Source organism: Halictus rubicundus, chromosome 13 (genome assembly GCF_050948215.1).
Source record: "Halictus rubicundus isolate RS-2024b chromosome 13, iyHalRubi1_principal, whole genome shotgun sequence".
NCBI lineage: Eukaryota > Metazoa > Arthropoda > Insecta > Hymenoptera > Halictidae > Halictus > Halictus rubicundus.
The window spans coordinates 4646108-4666935 of record NC_135161.1 but is presented as its reverse complement, the minus strand read 5'-3'; the positions used below and the strand labels follow the sequence as shown (position 1 = coordinate 4666935).

General features: G+C 33.6%; 1 protein-coding gene across 1 annotated transcript; it reads left to right on the top strand.

Annotated features, from left to right (window-relative positions):
* Positions 1-11099: 11099 nt before the first annotated feature.
* Positions 11100-20768, top strand: LOC143360432 (protein SPT2 homolog). Its single transcript, XM_076799259.1, has 7 exons — positions 11100-11659; positions 11769-11915; positions 12009-12138; positions 16418-16575; positions 16670-17657; positions 17734-17955; positions 18037-20768. Exons 1-7 carry the CDS (start codon positions 11606-11608, stop codon positions 18120-18122), a joined length of 1785 nt encoding a protein of 594 aa, XP_076655374.1. The 5' UTR covers positions 11100-11605; the 3' UTR covers positions 18123-20768.
* Positions 20769-20828: the final 60 nt, after the last annotated feature.

Sequence of the window (20828 nt, the reverse complement as noted above, 5' to 3'; positions counted from 1 at the left end):
TCCTGATGAAAATGAGGTCAAATTCGAGTGTAATCGAACAAGTTTCACTGATACGTAATGTTACGATCAAAATTACAATCTCATTAAAGACAGTCCAAATGATGTCGCGTTTGGACTCATTTTGATCGGAACAAGCTCTACAACTCATTCGTCTTAACAATATTGTTCTGATTAAAAACATACAAGCATAAATTGCCAGTAATGCTCGATTCTCCATCCGCTTACATTGTATACCGTTTGACAGTCGCTGGGTCTTCCACGTTCGGCGCTCGTCGGTCCTCGTCGTCCGTCGTCGCCGTTTATTCGTCGAGCTGGCAAAAGTTATCCGAAGATTTATTCGAAGCCTTCGAATAAATCTACGGATAAAAATGCTAAATACAGTCCAATTTGTACCGTGTTTAGTGTCATTTTAATCAGAAGAATGCCACGAATTAGTTGGCGCAAGTCCCATAAAAAAATCATGAAAAATAATGAAGTTTTGCAATTGGATTGGCAGTTGTTTCACACCGATATCTCGCGGCTCTGCGAGCTCGGAACTTCAAAGACCAGCGAGCGACCAACAGCCTACAATGTAAGCAGATGGGGAATCGAGCATTACTGGCAATTTATGCTTGTATGTTTTTAATCAGAACAATATTGTTAAGACGAATGAGTTGTAGAGCTTGTTCCGATCAAAATGAGTCCAAACGCGACATCATTTGGACTGTCTTTAATGAGATTGTAATTTTTATCGTAACATTACGTATCAGTGAAACTTGTTCGATTACACTCGAAATTCACCTCATTTTCATCAGAAAAATCCCCTCCATTCGCTCGTCACAATTTTATGAGGATATATTGAAAAATCTAAAAGTTTAAACTTTCATACGTGCGCGATTCTCCATCCGCTTACATTGTATGTCGTCTGTCGTCGCTGGGTCTTTGAAGCTCGGCACTCGGCAAAAGTTATTCGAGCATTTATTTGAAGCCTTCGAATAAAAGATACAGATGAAAGATGAAAAAATTTCTCGTAGTTTGAATAAATCCGCTTCGAATAAAAAAAATTATCTTTATTCGTCGGATAAATTCTCGTCGAAGAAAATTATTTATCTGATACTCGTCGAATAAAGATACTTTTATTATTCGAACCTTGGAATAACGAATAGAGATAAAGTATCTTTTATTCGAATCGTTATTTAAATAATTTTCTATCTAAATAATGCCCAACTCTGGCCACAGGTGCCTTTTGGAAGGACAGCCCACCTGTTATCTAAACATTCTTTTAAAGTCCTTTTTTTACAGTCGCAGAGGAAGAAACGCTCTGTATTTTGGATTTCAAGTAATTGTAGACACTTGTATGATTCTGTTATATATACTACTTTGACAAAATTAGAAAATAAAAATTATGTGGCGTGTGTAATGTCGTACAAAGCAGTTTCAGATGAATGATAATGTGTTCAGGAACTGTTACAGAAATATGTAAGATCACCCTGTCGATGAAGTATCGAATGCGGTTTATGACACGAGCGACTGGAATCCACCTCTTTTGAGGAGTTTAGTACACACTGCATGTCTAGCCTTCCTTTAATTAGTTTTGGAGGCAGGTCTCTGGAAGTTGTGGATGCATTCGTTTGTATGTTCTGGCTTGCGACTCAATAGGGATTGTTAGCGTACCATAAAACTCCAGATGTGACACAGAACACAGGTAGGTGTGCTGGGCGCTACGTCACCAACGCACTAAAGGACTGAAATGAAAGAAACACTTTTATTTTTTCAATGATCGTCGCAAAAAATTGTTCTTCCTTGAATATGGATGGTACCATGGTATTGGGTTGTAAAGGGGTGTTAAACAGAGCTGCAATGCAGACCATAAAAAATTAGTAGAACGGTGAAATAAAGAGTAAACTAGAATGTTTTCGAGTAAAATTATTTAAAAATAGTTCTAATGTGTTTTTAAAGTCATCTAGTAAAAATCTTATGGTGCTGAGGTGGCAAAAATATTTATTCATGGAAGAAAATTTTTTTTAATTAAAAATAACAGTAGCTATATATATGAAAAAATTTAAGATTGTGTTGATGACAATAGCTCATTATTAAATTAATATTCAGTTTGGTCGCTTTTAAACTTCGATATGAGATCTGTATTTGTTCGAATTTTTCCGGATTTTCCATTTTTTACAACTAAAGTTTGCAACTACAAACTTGGAAAAAAAATAAAATACGTATCATTACAATTAATATTATTCTTAATTTATATTAATTAGAGATTTTGTACACAAGATTTACATGTTAGTTACATATTTCATATACAACAATTAAGCTGTACGTTCTAATCCTGGTTAAAAAAATAATGTGCGTTCAGTTTTATGCTAAAAGACTGACCGGTTCTGTGCCATGCTAAAAGACTGACCGGTTCTGTTCCAGGAGAGACTGACCGGTTCTGTGCCATGCTAAGGCTGAGCAGATGTCAGCACTATATCGGGAACGCCGAAAACCCGGGCGTGAGCACTCTCATTCCTCTCTGCTATCATCTTATGGGGCTTCATGTCTCATGTTCTGAAATATCGACTGTTCAAAAAATCAGAGGTTTTTAGAATTATTCGTTTATTTTCTCGTATTCGCGAGACTGCAGTGACTATGTATATACAGGCCCTGTATTACAGGGTGAATTCGATAAAGCAGGACACCTAAATATCTCCGTTACTTTTCGTTGTACAAAAAAACTTCGTAGGACAAAGTTACACTGTTTGAAGGGCCACATATAACAGTGTAAGAGGGAAAAAAAATTTCAAGGTCATTTTTATGAGATTTCATGGTTATCGATGTTTTTTTAAATGGAATGATATATTTTCGTTAAACAGTGTAACTTTGTACAACGAAAAGAAACGGAGATATTTAGGTGTCCTGCTTTATCGAATTCACCCTGTATAGCTATTTTTGATTTTAATTCCTAAATAATATTTAGTCGATAGTTTTTAGTCGACTGAAATTTCGTTTTAGTGGTTACGTCTAGATTGCGGGCTATAGTCTATGCCTACGTATATCACATATATAGTTTATATCGCATGAATTGCAATAAGATTTTAACATCTAATATGAATTAAAGTATTTCGCATAAATAGCAATAAGATTTTAACATCTAATATGAATTAAAGTATTGAAATATCTATTACATATTTCATTACTTGCATATTTGCACGTCCTGTCATAATCATGTATTTCTAACCTTTTCGTTTCATCGTGTTTGGTTTATGGTTTATTCTTTTCTTTATATACATAAAGATGGCGTTGAAGAGCTTGAGCTCTATCTGCCCAATAGAAAAAGTAAATATCAGGCGGTTGGAGAGCCGGAGCTCTATTTGCCCATACAGAAAATAGGCATCTACATAAATTACAATTGATTCGATAGGAGGAAATACAGACATAAACTTGTTAGAAAATTTTTAATTATAACGTTGTACGGTAATATTTATGATGGCGCGCTGTCAACAAAACATGTAGGGGTTTAACGAAAGGGAAAACGGGAGAATGGCGGAAGAGGAGAGAAAAAATCCAAATAAGGATTGTTCTCTAAAAAGGAAGACAGATGATGGAGACAAAGAGAATACACTTAAAATCTTCAAATGATTAACTCTAAGCAATCTGGAAATGGAAACTTACAAAGAAAATGAAAATAAAGTCAAAAAAACTCCAATCAGGCTATATCCTGAAAATCATAAGGGACCAGCAATACTAGAAATAAAACTTGATTCAACAAACATGAAGGATAGAAAAAGAAAAAATTCAATGGAAATTTCGAGAAAAGTATCAAAACAAACAAAGGCTGCATTCGACCTCACTGAAAGGGGCTTTAATAAGGTAGAAATCTTCTTTAAAAATAAGGAAGAAGCAAATTCCTTTGTTCTAGAAAATAACACCAATGCCACAGGTCTAATAGCGTACGTACCAAAGTACAAAACGGAAAGGAAAGGAATCATTAAAGGATTTCCTTTAGAATATGAGACTGAGGAAATTATAAAATATTCAAAATCTCCGTGTAAAATTCTAAATGCCAGAAGATTGGACAAAAAAATATATAACAAGGAAAATAAAGAAGTGCAATGGATTCCTGGAGAGAACATTGTGATAATATTTGAAGGTGATGTACTGCCAAACTACATACAATTATTCGGTCTCTATAATATGAAGGTAGAAGTATACATAGAAAACATACAAAACATTGGTGCAAAAGGCCAGCTAAATGCAGGAATTGTGGAGAAGCTCATGAAACCTCATCATGTTCATCAAGTACAACTAATATATGCACACACTGTGATGAACATCATAAAACTTTTAGCTCAGAATGTAAAGAATTCCAATACCAAAAAGAGATTCAAAGCTATAAATCTCAAAATAATACTAGTCTATATCAAGCGATACAAGATTTAAAAGAGAAATATAATATAGGGAAAGCGGAAAAGAGTAAACCTATAGAAATTGCAGTCACAAAAGAATGTTTCCCCATTCTCAAAAAAGTAAGTAGAGAAAAAGAATATGAAATGAAAAGAATTGGAGGCTCGAGGACTCCTCTCAAAGAAAACTCGAATGCATGGAAAAACAGTGTTAAAACATATAGTGATATCAAACGTTCGAACATAGAAAAAACAAAGGAAACAACTCAGCTAAAAACAAATGCGCAAACATCTAGCAAAGACAAGGAAAATATAAAAACCCTTAAAATCGTTAGACATCATTTTTGAGAATAATGAATTTGAAATCAACAAAAAGGATTATGGCATTGCATTAAAACAGCAGGAAAGCAAAAAAGAAACACATAAAGAAACAGAATCAGAACCACCAACGTGTTTTCAAATCATATCCAAGCAACATAACTATGCTAAAACACTACTCCCCATTAATGTTGAGCTAGGGGGGGAAATGGACTTAGACATTAAAGAAAAGTACAACACTTCTGATCAATCATCAAAGATAGACAGCAGAAGAATTTAATCGAACACTCTTATAGTATACATGATGTATAATCAGACAAATAGAATAGATATACAGTCATTCAAAATAATAACTTGGAATTGCAGAAGTATACAAAATAAAAGAACAGAAATAGAGGAATTATGCAATAAGGCAGACATCATTGTCTGTACAGAAACATGGCTCCAAGAACGAGATAAATTTGAAGTAGCAGGTTACAATCAAGTCAGGAAAGATAGAATGAATAAAACAGGTGGAGGCATATTAATACTCATAGCCAAATACCTTAATTTCATAACATTAAATGATGTAAATATTAAAGATACAAACACAGAATTATGTAGCATACAAGTTACCAATCTAAAGAAACCCATATCAATCATTGCATGTTATAGAAAACCAGGTCAAACATTAAACTCAAAGGTGTGGGAAAAGTTTATAGATGATCTAAAGAAATTTGGAACATATATCATTACAGGAGATTTTAACGTTCATCACATGTCATGGAATTGTGATTACACTGACAATAACGGTATAAAATTTCAAAATATAATTGAAAATGCTAATTTAGACATTATCAACACAGACACAAACTCATATTTAGATTCAAGAAATGGTACATTTAACAACCTGGACCTTATTATAACATCAGGAAATTTAACAAGTATCACAGAAGTTACGCAACACGATAATCCTTTAGGATCAGACAGAGAAGTGTATATACAGGAAAAAAAGCAACCGACTATCCACCAAAAGAACAAACTGGGACTCGTATCACAATCTGATGGATGATGCTTATGGGCCTCTAACAATTTCCACTTTAAATCTAGCCACTCTAGAAAAATATAAAACACTTGTAGATCAAATGATATATTGTATTAAAAGAAGTACGTCTAAAAAGCAAGATATGCCTAATCACATACACAGAAACCCTGTGTCTTGGTGGGACAAAGAATGTAATAAAGCAATACGACTAAGAAAAGCAGCCTTTAAAAAGTGGAGAAGTAATTCTAGTTTTGAGAATTGGTTACACTATAAAAAACAGGTAGCAACAACAAAAAAAGTCTTAAGAAGAAAAAAAAAGGATTCAGGATCTGGGCTTCCAATTTAAACCATAGAATCTCACCAACATATTTATGGAACAAGGTTAAAATCCTGAAATCCAAATGGGTAAACGTAAAAAGTACAAACCAGGTATCAGCAGAAAAATATAGCAAAGAAATAGAAACGGCTATAGAGAAAATTTGTCCACCATGGGTGGAAAACAAACCCGAGCTAGAACTTGACATACAAGAAAATGAATTTTTACATGGCGCGTTTAATTTCGTAGAATTTAACTATGCAACTGAAAAAACAAACCAAGACTCTTCTCCGGGATCGGATGGCATAGACTACAAAATGATTAGAAAGATGCCAATAAGATGCAAGCTTCTGCTTCTGGACATATTCAACGAAATTTATACATCCCAAACCACACCAAGAAACAAGATGGGAATGGCTACAGACCCATAACACTATCCTCATGTATGTGCAAGCTGTTTGAGAGAATGCTAACTAATAGACTTCAATGGTGGTCTGAGCTGCAAGGAATCGTGCCGTCTTCTCAATCAGGATTCAGAAAAGGAAGATCCTGCGTTGACAATCGCTTCAATCTGACTACGTACGTCAAATCAGGTTTCGTAAACAAACACTATACCGTAGCAGCCTTTTTAGATGTAAGTGCGGCCTTTGATAACGTGCAATGTAACATTCTGCTGAAGAAACTGGCTGAAATAGCAGTTCCGATAAACACACTTAGCTTTATAGCTAATTGGATGTACTATAGATCTGTTAATATCTTAAATGGAAACTACAACAGAAAAATGTATAAAGGAGTACCACAAGGGGGAGTATTAAGTCCATGGCTATATACGGTATACGTATCACAAATTTTTAAAGGTATAGCAAAGGATATCCAAATATCACAATACCCAGATGACATTGCTATATACGTTAGAGATAGTTCCTTAGATAAAGCTAGAGTACAAATCGAACAAGCAATAGAAATAGTTAATTATAATCTAAATCAAATTGGGTTAGATTTATCCTCAAAGAAGACGGAAATAGTCATTTTTAATAACAGAAATCTGAGACTGAATACTATACCCATAAAAGTAGAACAAGACATTAAGTGCAATATAGGGCAAGTAAAATTTTTGGGTATGATCCTCGATAGTAATCTGAAATTTAATAGTCACATAGAAAACATGAGAAAACAATGTCTAAAAGCATCAAATATCATAAGGTTTCTCAGAGGAGTATGGTGGGGAGCAGACCCAGAAACGCTGTTAACAATCTATAAGTCACATATAAGATCCAGAACGGATTACGCCTCCTTCATTTACTACCCAGAAGTAGATCACCAAAAAAAAAAGAGTTGAAGCCATTCAAACAATGGCTTCGTATGAGTAAGCCATCAAATGTAGTTCTAGCAGAGGCATGTATACCATATCTGCAGGATAGAACATCCTTTTTGTGTAAATTATACTTAAGCAAAGTCTTATCGAATACTCAGCACAGTACCATCAAATACATCGAAGAATTTAGACACGTAATCAACTCACCTAACAACGTAAGAGAAAAGTACAAATACACTATAATAAACAAATGTATAAAGGAAGTTAAGGAAGTGGAATATATGTATTTCAAGAAAGAGAACTATTCATGCTTTTCAACAGACTACAATTCAATACTGACAGTTGTAGAAACCAACATATCCAGTGGAAGACAGCTACAGGAATCTGACGCAGTGAATTATGATTTTAACATCATTCTGGATGAAAAGTACAGGGAAAGCACCTGTATTTACATGGACGGCTCGAAATGTACAAAGGAAATATCCACAGGAGCAGCTATCTATTGCCCTAATAAGGACATTAGCCAGACGAGCAGCATACATAAAGCAGCGTCAGTTTTCACAGCAGAGTGCTATGCCATCACAATGGCTCTGGATCTGTGCTTGGAGGATGCTGAAAAGTCTTATGTTGTAATCACGGACTCTCTTAGTGCCTTACAAAGTTTAACTAGTACAACCGTCAATGTTAAAACTAACAACTATATTTTAGAAAGTAAGAATAAGATCAGGCAGTTCAAAAAGAAAAGTACAAATGACAGCAAAGTAGAATTTATGTGGATTCCTTCACATCGAGGTATAGAAGGAAATGAGGCAGTGGATCGGTTAGCAAAAGCAGCTACAATAACCGAATATAATGAACTAATTAAAATACCCCATACAGACTTTAGGCAAATATATAGGGAACAAATGTGGAAGGAATTTCAAGATAATCTCAATCACCAGTTTATTACAAAAGGTATATTTTACTATGAAAGATATTATGAAACCAGAAGAAAACCATGGTTTCACAAAAGAGGAATGCCGAGAGATGTAATTGTAAGAGTTTGCAGATTAAGATCAAATCACTAGTTATAAAAGGTATATTAGAAATCGCGGAATGTGATTGTGGAAGTCCTGTAGAGAGTATGAACCATACTTTATGGGACTGCCCAATATATGAAAAGGGTAGACAAGAATTTTTTGTAAAATTGAGAAAAGTTAACATAGAACCACCGGTAGATATAAGTTATTTTTTAAGCGAACCAAAGACAAGACTGTTAAAAATACTTAAGGAATACTGCGATGCTAACGATATTAGAGTATAAGAGAAAAAAAAAATATATATATATAGGAAAATGTGCAACATAGTACGTAAGTCGAATCGTTATGTATATAGGTATGAGAGAAGCATATATTTGCGGCTAATGGGTCCGAGTGGACTCAAGTCTTTGTATTATTGTTGTTAATATTAATAGCAATAAAATAAAATAAAAAATCTGCCCAATACAAAAACGGTCCTTATGTAGTATTGTTGATCTAAATCTAATTACTTATATATTATAGATGAAAATACCTGTAATTATATGTGTAATATATTCGTTTCGCCTTACTTTGTCTATTATAGAATCAATAATGATTGATTGTTTCATCGTGTGACTCTGACATTTGAAATTTCAAGATGGCGACGTGTAAAACAGTCGACTGAAAATAGTAACACAACCACTACTAAATTCAGTCGATAGTTTAAAAAATCAGTCGACTGAAAATAGTAGTTGGCTACTATCGATTTAGTCGACAGTTTTTAGTCGATCGTGCCCATCACTACGGTGTAGCGTGGCCAGTTGACCACGTGAACATAGTTAGATATATATAGTATCGATTAATGGCGCGGAGAGGCGAATTTAAATGTAAGACGTAATCGCGTATTTCATACATATGTATTTTATTTGGGCGCGATAGTTTAGAGCAGGACCGGGAGGGTTCGATAGAGATCCTTGACGAAATTCGAGTCGGCGAGACTAATTGCGGAATTTAGAGAAAGTCACGCAGCCTCTTAGAGTAGCTTCTCCAATTCTGCATAAATTAGAGATAGTCGAAGTCTCTAATCAGTTAAGGACAAGAGGTCATAAATTCTCAGTCAAGGACCTCTTGGAACTCCCTCTGACCTCTCTCTTGTTCGGTCCCACATGGCCCCACGTCCCTCGTTTTGACGGGCTCTCACCCTCGTGCATACCCCACCCTCGTGCGTGCGCTATTAAGATCCATCCACTACCAATCACCATCAAGCAGCAACCGGAAGACGAGTTATCCGACGAATCAACGCCTAGCCAGAAGATTCTAATTTTCCTATTGGCTAAGGAAGGGAGACGAGAAGGAAGAAGCTGGGAAAAGATATAAAACTCCAGGATGAGAAACAGAACTCATTGTAGAACTGAGGGAGTTACATCTCCAAGTACTTCTAATAAAATCTACAACAGTTTTTCGCCTTTAACTCTGTGTACAAAGTTTATTTCTTAACTTCCACGAGCAGAGCGCTTCAGCGCTCCACGGGCACTCGAACCCACAACCAAAATCCCTATTCCACCACACTGCGACGCAACAACGGTATACCGCAAAGTTTTAGGTTTTAGCACTAGTTCGTGATACACTATTTCCCTGCACTTGCGCACTGGAAATCTGTTTTTTCGAAAAAAACGCGCGAGTGTCGACTCTGCGTTGTGATTGTTTTCTATCGACTTTGTTTAACCTTTTAAGGTTTTTCATAAATAAATGTTTATATAAATTAACGTATTGTTGATATTAAAAAATTGATTGTAGGCTTTATATTATAATTCTATTAAAAAAGTACACGAATTATACCTACAAATAATACATTTAGAATAATTTTAAGTCCATTCATTCAATTTTTAGGTTAGTAACATCATACAAATAAATTTTCATTTCGTTGAATAATAACCTAATATGTTTACAGAGAAATAAACTTTGATAAACTTGCCGAATTTCAATTTAATAATACTATAAGAAATTACATAAATTTTTTGCACTGTAAGATGAGAAAAATTCGAAGGAACAAAGTGGTATGTAACAATATTAATAGGACTTAGGCAATTTTAATATTTGTCACGTGCTAATGATTAAATTTATTTTAAGAATCAAGCCATCGAATTTCTTCAGTTACATAGGAGAAACAGAGATAAATGGAAAACAGAAGTGGAAGAAGAAGAGAAGTTAAGAAAAATTAATTCGCAGTGTAAAATTACACATCGATATAAAACAAGAGAAAGACAACATTCTATAGGTTTTTCAAAGCACACAATCCTTTTAGAACTAAAGTCTCATGTTCTCAAACGAGACTGGAGCAAAGTACGTAATTTATTTTTATTGCTACTTCATTTTACCACCGATATAGAACCCTTGGTATGGCGGTATGTTTTTATCCTTGCTTTATATGGTAATATCAATAATTTATTCAATATTTCTGAATTTTTCAAAATGTGTATTGGTAATTTAGATTCAGATAGGAATTTAGTATTGAAACATTTACTATTATTGTCATTTAATAGATAATCGGTTGTAAGTAGTATACAAAAGTAAAATGTAATTCAAACTGTGATTTTGTAGGTAATAAAGAAAGACCTTAATACTACCGAATAGTCCAAATTTATTTGTGTAATTTTAAAGAAATTTAAACTTAAAGATTTATTAGACACGTCTACAAAATTGGAAATAAAATTAGAAAGTATTCCTTGTCACAACATGGATGTGAATGTGATTTCTTTACTACCTATCTTTGTTTCATAAATTATGAATCGAAGAAACAATCGTACCTATAATATTTCTAACCTCATTACACAAAACTACACGACGACTATTATTTTGTAATTTCTGATAACGTGTCCACTTGTAACTTCATCTTGGAAATTTAAATATTCCCACCACAATGAACATGCTGACGTATCTATTTACATTTGAAACGTCACATTGGCCATCTATCGGTGGAAGTGCTATAGTTTCATGCGTGCACAGTATTTCGCTTGAACCTTCTCATCTCGACTTTTCCTACTCACTCAAAGATCTACTTTTGTGATAAACGTCCGAAGACGTATTTATATGATATATTCTTCGATATATAGCTGATAAATATTTAATGTCGAAAGTGTACGAATGTTGAACATCTCGTTTCCAAACAGCTGACATTGAACTATAAAATGCGAAGCCAACATGTGAATTTATGAAACACATTGTGATATTTACATTTATTGCATTTCTCGTCGGTTCGTCAAAATGGATTTTGGCACTTTGTTGAGTGTGGCACAGAAAAATGAGAATAGCAAGCAGGTAATTATATTGTCATCTTTATAATCTCATTGTTTTCGATTTTTTATATACATACTTTCGAAACATGACATTTTAAATTAAGGTGTGACTTGGTTTTTATATTTTTTAGTCGATTGCTTGTTATCAGACGAAATTCGCTCCTCCGAAAAAACCAACTAAACAAGCTAAGGCTCTTTCAGACAATATCAAAAAATTTTTAGCTCGTAAAGAGGAAGAAGAGAAGCGAAAAGTTCAAGAGGAGAAGAAGAAGAAAGAGGTACTGCATAATTCAGGCTTAGTATATTTTATAGAAATCTGTTCTATGCCGAGCACAGAATTTCATTTTCTTAATGTTATGTTTTCGATACAGAATTTGTTAGCATTACGGGATCATAAAACTCAAAGTCGGATAAATAAACATTTGAAAGTATGTAAGGCGGCAAATAAGGCTGCAATAGAAGATGCAATTGACAATGAGAATACAGCTGTTACAATGGCAGGTATGACTATCATTATTAAATCGTTGTACATGCTTTTATAGTTTTAACACATTGATGGCAATGACGAAGTTCCAGTATAATTTATTTCATTTATTAATAATCGAGATTAATTCTATGGTTTTTATGATCAATGTGTTAAAAATTTTCGAATACTATAACAGAAAACTTTTGTAAGCAGTATAAGTTTCAATAATGAAGTTAAAATTTACCTTTGTAAATAGAAAAACCACTTTTAATATATATGTATGTGACATATTTTCATATTACTAAAAATTTATCATGTCGGTACCACTTATGTTTTTGCCATGAAAATCTTTGTAGAGGTTTGCAAAGTACAAGATTTTGTGCTTTGGTTTTTTCCTAGTACATCGTTAAACCTATTTATTACCCTTTGTTACTGTATTGCATGTAAAACACTTGCTGTTCACAAATTTGTCAGTCGACAAATGTATTAAAGGTGAACATGGTTCTTATTGCCTAAGGAAATTAATAGAGTGATATACACAATCAATGATATTCTCATTAACGAGTATTTAGGAGTATCAATCTCTATCCATAATGGGCAGTGTTTTTGCCCACAGGTAATTGAGTATGAATATATACAATCAACGCAATGCCTTCTTACTTTTCCATGGTCCGACAGGGTAGTGGGATTTTGTGGATTTACATGGCAGAGGATTCCCAGAAATTAAGGTCAGAGTAAATCTAATTCTAGAGCAGTCTGGAGGATAAACTCTAGATTGATTATTATCCATGAACAAATTATTTCGAGTATAGTGCATAAAGTAAAAGGTCATATATCTTTTTGTCCATAATTACGTTTATACTTGTTAAAAATCTATAAGATATTATAGTTGGAAAAGTTAGAATTAAAAAAGTCAGTACTTGGTTTCTTTAGTATTGCGAAATACATAATTCTTGCCTCTTTAGAAATGAAATAATAATTATCTTTTTTAAGATTATAATCCTGGTGGTTACAGTAAAAGCTACATGCAAATTTTATTGGAAAGACTATACTGACAGCTTTATGCACTTTTTTCTACACTTACAAAAATTTCACTTCTATATTGTTAGTAGTTGATTTAGGTGTTGTAAAAATATTAAAATATTAGATTTGTATTGTATGAACATCATGACCACAAAATCATGGTGGTCAAATTGGAGAATGTAATCTATTCTCAAAGATATTGATTTCTGAGGTCTACAAGAATCATGATAGTGGAATGCATATTGTGGATTTCTGAAACAATAGCAAATCAAGCTAGTGGCTATCTTTTTGTAGGAAAAAACCCCTTTGCTTGAAATTGCGGTATATAACAAAAATTGTATATATGTAGCAGGATACCCATACGTCAGCATTCTTTCTCGCATCTTTTTTATCCTTTTTTAAACAAATAACGCTGTTCAAAACATTTTAATTTTTGTCTATTTATAAAGTCCATTGAATAGTGTTCTAATTAATTAAATTTCTGAATTAATGTTAACTAACGTTCCATTATATTCCAAAGCATTACAGTACATACATAGTCTAAGCTAGCAAGTCCTATCAGGGTATGAAAGTCTCAGAGGAAGAATAGGATGAACATAGTCAAAAGAGTAGAAGCGTGGAAAGTTCTTGAGTTTAGCTGCTACCGCGCATTTCCTTCAAGGTGTGTCACGAATAGAATAACTCAAGTTCTCTACAAGTTCTCTATTGCAGGACTACGAAGGAATTGTATTCCTCTCGAATGACCAGAGGACAAAATATCAAGAAAGAATCTTGCAAAAATCGACAAGAGAATTTTCGTGTTAGTGAACAACCACGTGATCGTTACGGCTTTAACTTTCTCGAGGGATAGCGATAATAGGAAAGGTAACATGCTTTCCTCAAGGAAAGAATGCTGGTGCACGGGCAGGGAACATTGAAATAAAAAGCTTTGATTCTCTAGCCTGTTAATTATACTCAAATACATACATACAGTGATGAGCAAAAGTGTAAACACACTTCACTAGTTTTACATAAAACGTGATAATACAACCTATTTTTCAATTGAATGATAAAGATTAGGTACTAATAATTACAAAGTGAACAGGATAAACAAAACATAGCAGTTTATTTTCGTTAATATTAACAATATATCGAATATTTATCGAAAATAGGAATTGAAAACAATTTTTACAGTTTTGCACTTTAATTGTGCTCGTCAAAATAAAGCTTTAAATTCATATTTTGTCCATTCTCCTTTACTTTCTTATACTGCTTCTAGCCTGCATGGCATACTATCTATTAAATTTTTAATAATTTTCGGCTCAATGTTGTACAATTCTTGTACTATTCTTTTCCACAATTCATGAACACCTGAAGGTGGATTATCATATTTTGCTAGCTTTCTCTTCACAATTGACCACAAATTTTCGATTTAGTTCATATCTGGACTTTGTGCTGTCCACTTCATCACAGAAAACTTTTGATTTCCTAGCCAGGTTTTTACTATCTTTGCAGTATGCTTACTTCATCTTCAGCAAATTCAATGGAATTAACAACAGAAAGTAAATTATTTTGCAAAATATTTAAATAATGCTCTTTGCACATGATACCTTCTATCCGAACTAAGGGGCCAACACCCTTATGAGTAAAACAACCCCAACACATAATTGAGCCACCCTCAAACTTCATAGTTTGTTTTATGCTACTTGCTGGATTACTATTTTCGGATGAAGTCCAGTACCAAGACCTTCCATCGGATTCAAATCTATTAATTTTTGTTTCGTCAGACCATATAACTCTTTTCCAATCTTCTGTTGTCCACTCTTTGTATGTGTGAGCAAATTTTTTTCGTAGTTTAATATTTTTGTCTGAAAGAGCTGGTTTGCGTTTCTTTTCTTTCGCTTTTAACCCGATTTTCTTTAAGGAGCGGCGGATGGTCCATTCACTTGCATTTACTCCAACGTCTTGAGCCGCGATTTTTGGAGTTTTATGACTTTCAGACCGAAGATGATGTGCAATTTCACGTGCAGCTCTGTCAGAAACAAGTTGCGGCCTACCGTTTCTTGAAGAAGTTGACACACTACCATAGGTTTTCTTTATTCTTGTAACCATCGTATGACTTACACCACATTTTATTGCAGTTTACTGTAGTGAAAAACCTTTATCGCACAATGAAATGATACTGTTTCTTTTATCTACACTAAGTGGTTTCATCTTGACTTAGGCGTGTCAACTAACTTTCAAATAGGAGAAAAACTGTGTAAACACCAGTCTAAACGTGTCTTATTACAGTTGGCTATCAGTGTTTGTCGACAATTTCATTTCCCCAGTATTTGTGTACTATCTTAACCGTTTTTGATGAAACGTGCAAAACTGTAAACAATACTTCAAATCCTTATTTTTATAAAATATTATATATATTGTTAATATCATCTAACATAAACTGTTATGTTTTGTTTATCACATCCACCATATAATTATTATTACCTAAGCCTTATCATTCAATTGAAAAATAGATTGTATTATCACGTTTTATGTAAAACTAACGAAGTGTGTTTATACTTTTGCTCGTCACTGTATATATGTTCGTAGATTCTATACACCTATAAAGACATTTGTAGCAACAAGTTTATAGGAGCAAGAATTAATTACGCGACCAATGTTTATTTGAATGTAGTTAATAATATAGAATATAGAACTTTTTTTATTTCTGCACTGTTAGTGTATGAGTACTTTAATTTTTGTACAAGCTGTAATTCCAAATTCGCAATCATTAAAAAGGATTTCATAGATATAAATAGGCATTAATGTCGTGCAACAATTCATTAAGAAGTATTATATAAATTTCTGGCTCGCAATGTTGAGATAAATGTGGTAATTCCACCAATGGAGTTGCTATGTATCAAGAATATTTTCCAACCGCAATTCTTTTATTTCTGATTGTTTTATTTTGCCATGCAAGTATCTATGTTTTGTCAGTGATTAGTATTTGAATACGTAATGTTTCAAGAGGGTATTCTAGTTCATAGGCCCGTAGAAATTGACCTTTCTTTTCCATTTTTTCCAAGAACCAGCATTTTATTAAACATCCTCAAGTATAGAAAGTGGTTGCTAATTATCAGCAATGGAAAATATGAGAAAATCTAGCTTATACAGTCTTACAAAAGGGCCTACAGTCTACAGTTTCTGATAGCGAAAGCAACAACAACAACAATAATTCTTGAAATTATTTATCGTCGTGTATTCAAAGAAATTAGAATGAAACGTTTTACGTGCAAGCTCTCAAACTGATTTTCGCTCTTTTGTTTCTAGGACCTTCTCAACCAGATGAGGATGATTACGGTTACGTTTCGCAAGAAGCTTCTGCATTTTATAACCAATTAATGAGCAAGTACAATAATGCGCCTCCCCAGAAACCTGTGTTCAGTGATAGTCGGAAAAGAACTGTAAAAGATATCGCTTCCACGAAGGTGAGAAATAGTAACGGCAGTTTTTCGAATTGTTTCTATGCTACGTGTGATACGATAAAATAACGATAACGAAATTAATTTTGAACTACTCCAGGATAGAGTGAAGCAAGCTTTGAAGCAACAAGAAGTAGAAGAAGCGCTAGGACACCGACGCAAACGAAAATCTTCTTCGAAGGAAACGGAAGCGGAACCGGATGAGAAAATTGAGAAAAGTGAAAAAGAGAGATTCCCGCAATCTGAAGAGAAGAGAGAGAAGGAGAAGGAGAAAGATGAGAAACCGAAGCCCAAAAAGAGACCGATGCCCCCTCCAATGGATTTCAACGAATTGCTGAAAATCGCGGAGAAGAAACAGCACGAACCGATCGTGATCGAAGTGAAACCAAAAGTCGAGGAGCCAGAGAGATTAATGACCAAGAAGCAGATGAAAGAATATGCGAAGGAGAAGGAGTGGCGAGAGAAGAAAGAACAGCGAAGCAAACAAACCAGTTCGAGCAACAAAGAGGGAACAACCACTGCCACAACTAATAAATTAAGCAAACCGCAAGAATCTCGTGGCTCTGCGAATAAAATAGAATCGAATAAAATACCTAAGATATCCGAATCGCCGATTTTAAATAAAGCACTCCAGAAAACGTCGTCGATCGTGGCACCGCAATCTTCGGTTTCTAAGAAGACAGCGGAGAACAAGCCTAGCCAGAATAAGGCGAGTATCCCGAAGGTATCGGAGAGGGACATAATTTTGGAAGAGCGAAAGAAATTGGAGTCCGAGAAAAGGAAGTTGGAGGAAATGCGACAAGCCATCGAGGAGGAGAAGAAGAAGTTAAAGTTGAGCAAGAGTAAAGTTGAAGAGGCAAAGAATGCGAAGCCAGATAAGTCGACTGTGAAACCGAGAGTTCTAGAAAAACAGATACCGTCGACGAGCATGAAACAGAGAGAGACAACGGCGAACGCGGTGAAGTCTCGTATAAACCAAATGCCTTATGAAAAGATTAAACAATTTCCTCCGGCGGACCTAAGGCCGGTCAGACCTAAACAGAATATGCCTTCGAGGGATCACAAGAAAGGATTAACTGTTCATAAACGTGAGGGGACATACGTAGTTAAATGTATATCCATGTTACAGCATCTTTACTATTACTAAATTTCTATACCTTATAGGACGCATACAAGATGAGGATGAAGAGGACTACGATTCGGAGCTCGAAGATTTCATAGATGATGATGTAGAAGAGAATACGGAGGATTACAGTAAATATATTAGTCAGATATTTGGGTATGATAAAAGCAAATACAGAAACGTGAACTACGATGATGACGACGCGGCTATGGAAACTAGTTTTGCGCAACAGCTTAAAGAGGAATATGTATCTACTAAAATAGGTAATGCTATACCAATCGATTGATTTGTACAGTTTCAACTGTTATCACTAACTCGACTGATCCAATAATGTTTGGTTTCAGGCATGATGGAAGATTTGGAGGATATGCGCCAGGAAGCTTTAGAGAAAAAACGGAAAGCTATGTTAAAAAAGAAAGTCAAACACTGACTACTATGTTCTTTATAAATTTTTATGAAATTTTATTTAATAAATTACACTATACTTATACGACGCTTGAAATCGTTAGTATCTCTGTTCTTGCAATGGATTCTCACGTTTAGAGAGATCTTGTTGCACGGTATCTCAAACTGACTTCATCACTTTTCCCTATCTGTTCTTATTTTTAATCAATACTCTTCCGTGAATGATTTTATTTCCCGTTGCGTTGTGTCAAGAATTATTTTGAATTGTTCTCGAAGAAAACAACATTTTGCTGAAGGCAATAAGAATTTAATACTTTTTCATATCAGCGTATTCATTTGCAAAGAAAACTACAATTATTTGAAATTGGGATATTAAACAGTTTTATTTCTTGCTTATATTACACCTTACGCGATAAAATTTACGAATATAGTAATTATAGAAAAAGTATTTTTAGTTAAAAATATATATGTATATTATATTTTCATTTTATATAGGAAAGGAATGCTCTGATAATGTGAAGTAAGCGTTAACCAGATCTATTTCTTTCCTTTCCGCATTATTTTATATATTAAAAGAAGACAACGCACATTTCAAGTATACGCACGTGTATACAGAATATACCTAATATATCATTTATAATAAAATAAATATCATATTATTTCAAAATTATGCTTAGGTATAACATTTGCATTGAGGTAGATATAAAATTAGCCAGATATTCACGAGAACGTTCTTCATGAGTTCTCTTCCCTCTCAATGAATTCTGTTATTCGTTGTATATTACCCTTATTCTGATTAAAACATTCTGATATTTGCTGTTAGTCAACTACTAATGATAACTTTAACGTTTTTAACAATTTTTCAATTTTTTGTAACATTGCAACTTAAGTTACTACTATTTGCGTCTGAATAGCATATATATGAACAAAATATTCAAAATCTAATATATTTATACATCGAACAAAATTTTAACAGTAATTTAATAAACACTTTACTTCTTTAGTTCCTGTAACCAATCATTTTAGAGACAAAATATTGAAATTTAAACATTGAAAATATTTCAAGTATCCAATAAGAATGATAAATCTAAACGCAACCATTCATTCTCAATAAATGTCGAGGGTGTATACTTTGCGAGTTCACTTGAGATAATTTGCAACACGAAAATATTAAAGACATAAAATAGCATGATGCTTTCACACATTCAACAGAATTATTAGTTCGCTTGAATGTACTTCAATAATTACGGTATCACATCGTGTTACAATTATGAATAAAAATGTCATATCATATCATTTTAGTTAAGTGATACAAAAATCTTCTTATACAAATATCTATCTGAAATAAAGTTAATTTTAAGAGTTGATAATCTCAACGCTAAACGGAGTATTTAATATTTAAGTTAGAATGACAATCAACAACAACGTAAGACAGACCTCGAAAGCTGATAAATCTGTGTCAGAATCTTTTCTTCAAGAAAAATGGTTCTGCTCCTTCATGTATGAACAAGCAAAAAATGTTCACGTCCATTCTTCTGAATATTTTAATTACTGTACATATTAGACTATATGTAAAAATCACTAAAATAAGAATTTTGAATTATGAATGGTATTCTTCTAAAGTATGAGCTATACAGTACGCCATATTAAATATTTATATACATATACATAAGTCACCAAAACCTATAAAGAAATTTGTGATTAAGTAATAGAATGTATAGTATCTATTTATACTAGTATAAAAACTTTCAATAGGTAAGAGGCAATCATTTTCAACTTTCGAACTTTGTAAAACTATCGGTGACATATGGAAGAAAAATGCCTGAACCTGTTAACATAAAAAATCGTATATTTAAATCTAAATCTCAAAAACAATATTTACAAATAACTTAAAGCAAATAACCCTTTAAAAGTAGAATTACTCATCTTATACCGATTTGATCACTGTCCAATTGTATCGTATATATTTAGTAGCAGTTTCAAATTGCATATTATTCATATCAGTGGTGTAAAAAATTCCGAACACTGGATACTTGATTCTATGCGTTCATGTATCGCCTACTAAAAATGGTGATAGCATCAGATGATACTTCTCGCGCGAAACGAAAATAATAATATAAAATTAATTGCGAACATAACAAGTACTTTGCATTACAAACAAGTTTTACAGTAAAACATAATTCGTAGATCCGACTTCTTTCAAATAAAAAATAACGGCGCTCATGGCTTCGCAACTCCTTCCTACATATTCATTAACTGGAATATTTAAATTTCCATCATGTGTGTGTCAAATTTTAAGTATATATACTCTTCTTGTGACTACGATCGCTGTTATCAGGATGTTAGTACCATACTAAAAACACTTGCTTGTTCACCTTTATGGAATTTTGAATAATTTTAGAGAAGTACATACAAAATATAATTCTCCAGCATTGTTTACCAATGAATGCTCGGTGAAAATTTTCTTTTTTTTGCGCACAATACTTGACGTTTCTTCGTCTTTTATGCTGCAAGCATTTGTATTTGTGTAATCGCGTAGCATGCAGAACAATATTGCGAAATTCAGAGCATTTGTTTCTAACGTTATATGTACATATACACACACAAGTACACAAACACGCGCAAATATAAAAAGTATGTACAATATAAGAACAGAAATAAGGTAGAGAAACGGGAAATACATAGGAATGCAGAGCCTCAACGAGACAGAGAACATCGATGGTACATTTTG